At 40.9% G+C, this 2,010-nt stretch overlaps 1 protein-coding gene across 1 annotated transcript in view; it reads left to right on the forward strand.

The window, feature by feature from the left end:
* The window catches only part of ADGB (androglobin), a 206,294-nt gene that overhangs the window by 28,174 nt on the left and 176,110 nt on the right, over positions 1–2,010 (forward strand). Inside the window, exon 2 of the mRNA XM_018557360.1 lies at positions 1,566–1,728. Coding sequence (XP_018412862.1) covers positions 1,566–1,728 — 163 coding nt within the window. The remainder of the gene's footprint in view (positions 1–1,565; positions 1,729–2,010) is intronic.

Raw genomic sequence — 2,010 nt, forward strand, 5'->3', positions numbered from 1 at the left:
TATATATATATTTTTTTTTACTGTCAGGGGCTCTGTTAAATATAAGGGATCTAAACAGATCACTGATTTTTTCCTTTTAAAATAGAACAAGAGATTGAGTCTTTAATCACTTTTTCTGCAGCTTCTCTTTTGAATGAACAGGAATCCCCTATCAATTCCTGTTCATTCATAACTTGTGGAGATTTATCAAAACTGGAGCAGACAAAATCTAGAGCATTTGACCATGGCAACCAATCAGCTTCTCTCTTGAGTCTGTTCGGTTAAGATATTTTTTGTCTGCTCCAGTTTTGATAATTTGTCCTCAATTATTTGCCAGCAGTCAGCGATCAGCTGATCGCTGACTGCTGGTACTCTGCTCTCCAGCCTGACTCTCTGTCACAGGAGGCTGAGCCAGTGGTGTGGAGAGGAGAGCTCGGTCTATTTTGACAGGTGACTCCTCCACCGCACCTCCGGCTCAGCCTCCTGTGACATCTGACAGCTGTCTCTGCCCCCACACCGTTTTTCATCGTGATCTCTTAACTACTTCAAGACCAGGTGTTTAGACCCCCTTCCTGGCCAGGCCATTTTTTAGTGTTCAGCGCTGCAGTACTTTTATTTTTTACTATATGAAGGAGAAATTTTTGGGAAAAAAATGTTTTTTTCCATTATGTTAGGAAACAATGATTATTACCCAAATGTTTGGTAAAATATAAAAGACGGGGTCACGTCGGGTAAATAGACACGAAACATGTCATGCTTTTAAATTGTGCGCACCCGCTACCATACCCAAAATTGACCATAGGCGACGCTTTAAAAACGTTTACCGCTAGGAACTTAAATTTTTTTTTCCTATTTTTTTTTCACTTAACTGTATTGCTATCACATAGGGGAGTTAGAAAACCCCCTTATGTGATAGCAAAATATGTGACAGGTCCTCTTTATGGAGACATCAGGGGTCTCCAAGACCCCTAATGTCACCTAGGACCCCCCAAGGAGGCTGATCGGGGCGGAGCAGAGCTCAACCTCCTGAGACATCGTGACTTACAGCGCTCTCCTCCCCCTCCCACTAGGCCACCCAAACGTTTCTCTCCTCTCTGCTGGACGCTGCACTGTGCCAGAGGGGACATAGAGCAGTGCTGAGAGGGGAAGTGAGAAATCAGGAATGCACCGCAATTTTGGCTAAAAGGTGGTACATTCAGCATTTTGCCAAAAGTGACATTTTCGTCCGATATGTTTTGGTGGACGAAATTTTGGTGCATCTCTAATAAAAAATCACTTAGGGGTGAGTACACCCCTAAGTGAAAATCCAAATTGGGCCCAATTAGCCATTTTCCCTCCCCGTGTCATGTGACTCGTTAGTGTTACAAGGTCTCAGGTGTGAATGGGGCGCAGGTGTGTTAAATTTGGTGTTATCGCTCTCACTCTCTCATACTGGTCACTTTTGTTGCCAGCGGTTTAGACATTAATGGCTGATAATTAAAATTGTTTTGTAAAACAGTATCCGTAGCATACTATCAGACTTTAGATGTTTTCAACCTAGAGAAAATGTCTTCATTACTAATCCATCTGTCTGTTCTTCTTTTTAGCATGGCATCTGTGGTTGCTAGCACAGTAACTGCATCAATTGAGTTTAAAAAAGGAACATTTTCTATATGGCCAGAGTGGAATGAAGCAGATGTAAACTTTGAGAAATGGGATGCAGGAAAAGCCAGTAAAGAGAAGGAGAAAGCTGGAAAAAGTCCAGCACTTGTAAGTACCGTATGAAAAACACTATCAGCTATAATTCACGTGTACTGATTGATTATGTGTAATGATTAAGTTCTTAACTACTGTCTGCGTCATCATAGCTAAAATAATTTAAAGAGATCTGCAAAGCCTGGCCCTAAGATGCTCATGGGTAACCTTTGTATAAAGAGATTAAATATTAATACAATTAGCCTACATGCATTGGGCTTTTATTGTGCTACAGAGATACATTGCATATTAGAGGTACATTGTTGTAAAAAAAGCATTATTTTCCTTTATTATAAT

The sequence above is a fragment of the Nanorana parkeri genome, unplaced genomic scaffold, assembly GCF_000935625.1.
Source record: "Nanorana parkeri isolate BGI_ZX_2015 unplaced genomic scaffold, ASM93562v1 scaffold281, whole genome shotgun sequence".
NCBI lineage: Eukaryota > Metazoa > Chordata > Amphibia > Anura > Dicroglossidae > Nanorana > Nanorana parkeri.